The sequence below is a fragment of the Lathyrus oleraceus genome, chromosome 3 (genome assembly GCF_024323335.1).
Source record: "Lathyrus oleraceus cultivar Zhongwan6 chromosome 3, CAAS_Psat_ZW6_1.0, whole genome shotgun sequence".
Classification (NCBI taxonomy): domain Eukaryota; kingdom Viridiplantae; phylum Streptophyta; class Magnoliopsida; order Fabales; family Fabaceae; genus Lathyrus; species Lathyrus oleraceus.
This window is the reverse complement of record NC_066581.1, coordinates 532,458,603-532,460,884: the sequence shown is the minus strand read 5'-3', so window position 1 is coordinate 532,460,884 and position 2,282 is coordinate 532,458,603. Positions and strand designations below refer to the sequence as shown.

The 2,282-nt window shown below is 34.5% G+C and overlaps 1 protein-coding gene across 1 annotated transcript; it reads left to right on the top strand.

Annotated features, from left to right (window-relative positions):
* Positions 1 to 1,447: 1,447 nt before the first annotated feature.
* LOC127128734 (60S ribosomal protein L2, mitochondrial) lies at positions 1,448 to 2,282 on the top strand. Its single transcript, XM_051058116.1, has one exon. It carries the CDS (start codon positions 1,529 to 1,531, stop codon positions 2,162 to 2,164), a length of 636 nt encoding a protein of 211 aa, XP_050914073.1. The 5' UTR covers positions 1,448 to 1,528; the 3' UTR covers positions 2,165 to 2,282.

Below are 2,282 nucleotides of genomic sequence, written 5' to 3'. Positions count from 1 at the left end.
AAGTAATTTATGGCTTATATGTATTGTGATTTGAGTCACACTTTCAAAAACTTGATTTTTGAAAAATAGCATTATTCAGAATCCAAACTTGACATTACTTGAACAATTCTCGAATGTGGTTATTGATTCAAAACTTTGACAATTTGACTATAAGCATATTCTCAGGACTATAATCAAACAATTTAATTTATGCATGCGTAAAAATGGATTAAGAACTCAACTCTGAGATGCCCAATCATGTGAGAAGACTCAATAATGATAAAATCAAAACCAAAAGCTAAATGACAAGCAACAAAACATAAATCATAGGAGACAAACGCAACTTAGAGGCGGTGATGTAATGATTATATGGTGCCCGATTTTAGTGATACTACACTAGTTTATGTTGTAGAACTATTTTTTCTTTCTTTCTGTAGACGAAGTGATAATAAATATAAAAAATTCATACTTACAACCTACAACCGTAAGTATATGTGAGCTACAATTTGCATAGTCTTATACTACTATTTAATAACAAATGGATGAATCAATGCATAACAAATTTAAGAATTATTGCCCTATATCATATGGATTAAGAGTTTGATATTCACCATTCACTATCTAAGTCCCATAAATTTGTACTTCTCATAAGCTTCACTATTATAACATTGATACTCGTTTCCAATGAATAAAATCAAGAAAAACCTGAATCATTCACCAAGGCTTCGATGTTTTCAAATCCACAAGAAGACGAAGGAGATGTTATATACGTGATCTCAATGGATATTGAGACAATTGAATATGTCAAAAGAAGTTGCATCAATTATATTTCATTTTTATATTTTTGTAAGTGTCAGAGGGAGTTGTTTTTCCGACGAAATAAGTGTGAATCAAAAATAACAAAGATGACGATTATGCCATGATTGAACGAATGCTACGACGTGATAGACTTACAATGCTATGACGAAACAACTTTAAGGCACAACTTCTACGAATTTGAAGAAAGAACCAATGTCAATGCAAATAAAGGCATTATAGAAATTAAGATTTTGTTCTCATTTAATAATATCAAAAGACTAAAAATCATTGTCATAAAATTTGATATATTTTCTAAGATTGTGACTTGCAGCAAGTTCTTCCATTATATCAATGGCAGAAAGGTGAGGAAAGAGATAAGACTTCCATTATTTCAATTGTAGGAAGGTGGGAAAAGAGGTAAGAGAGATAGTATTTTTAGGATTCAATTGTAATATCCTGATCGTGTAAAATGATTTTACAATGTCACTTAATCATAAACGTTGAATATTGGAACATTTTTGATTTATAATAATTAATCCGTTATTTTTATTTAAAAAATTCTAATATGAAAAATTTATCATAACATCTAATAAAATTTATTGATCTAACTACTCTTAAAAGGCATCTAAAATATATTTACTTTTTGAATAAAAATCTTTAAAATTGAAATAGAAAATGAAAAAGAAAAAGTAAAAATGTTTTATCTTTCATTCATCAACAGAGTAACCCTAGCTTGCTGTAGCATCGAAGAATGTCAGGAGTGAAGAGAGCACTGAGGCAGTTCACCTTCGGAAAAGGCAAAACCGCCGGCCGTAACTCTTCCGGCCGAATCACTTCCTTTCACAGAGGCGGCGGCGCAAAACGGTTACAACGAGTTATCGATCTCAAACGTAACACTTCTTCATCCATAGGTATCGTCGAAAGAATCGAATACGATCCTAACCGTTCTTCTCGCATCGCTCTCGTTCGTTGGCTCAACGGTATCCATCCACCTCCTCAACGCCGCACCACCGCCTCAGCGGAGTCCTCCACCTCCGCGGCTTCACCTAGAGTCCTCCATCTCGATCCATCGTCAACCTCCTTTAATGACACTCGCGGCGTGCTTGGTTTGAACTCATTGCTTCCGCAACTCCACGCAGGAGCTGCTTCCGGGAAGGTTTTCATTTCTGCTTTTTCGTCGAAGACTAAAGAAGATAAAATTGAATCCGTTCCGTTGCCGTTAGGGTTACCGAGGATTGCTGTGGCGGCGGCGAGACCTGCATTCTTTGGTACGCGGTTGAAAGGTGAGGATGAGAAGTTGGAGATTCGTAATTGGAAGAAGAATAGTGATGTTTGGGAGCATAGGAACAAACGGAAAGCGGCGATTTCTTGGCATAACATTGCTTGATTGTAAAATTGAGTTTATCATTTTCATTTTCGAAAGACTAATTGTTGATTAAATTTTAGTTGGAATTGAGTTTTTGCATGTTAAAGCATGATTCATAAATTGATGATATTTTAGGTTT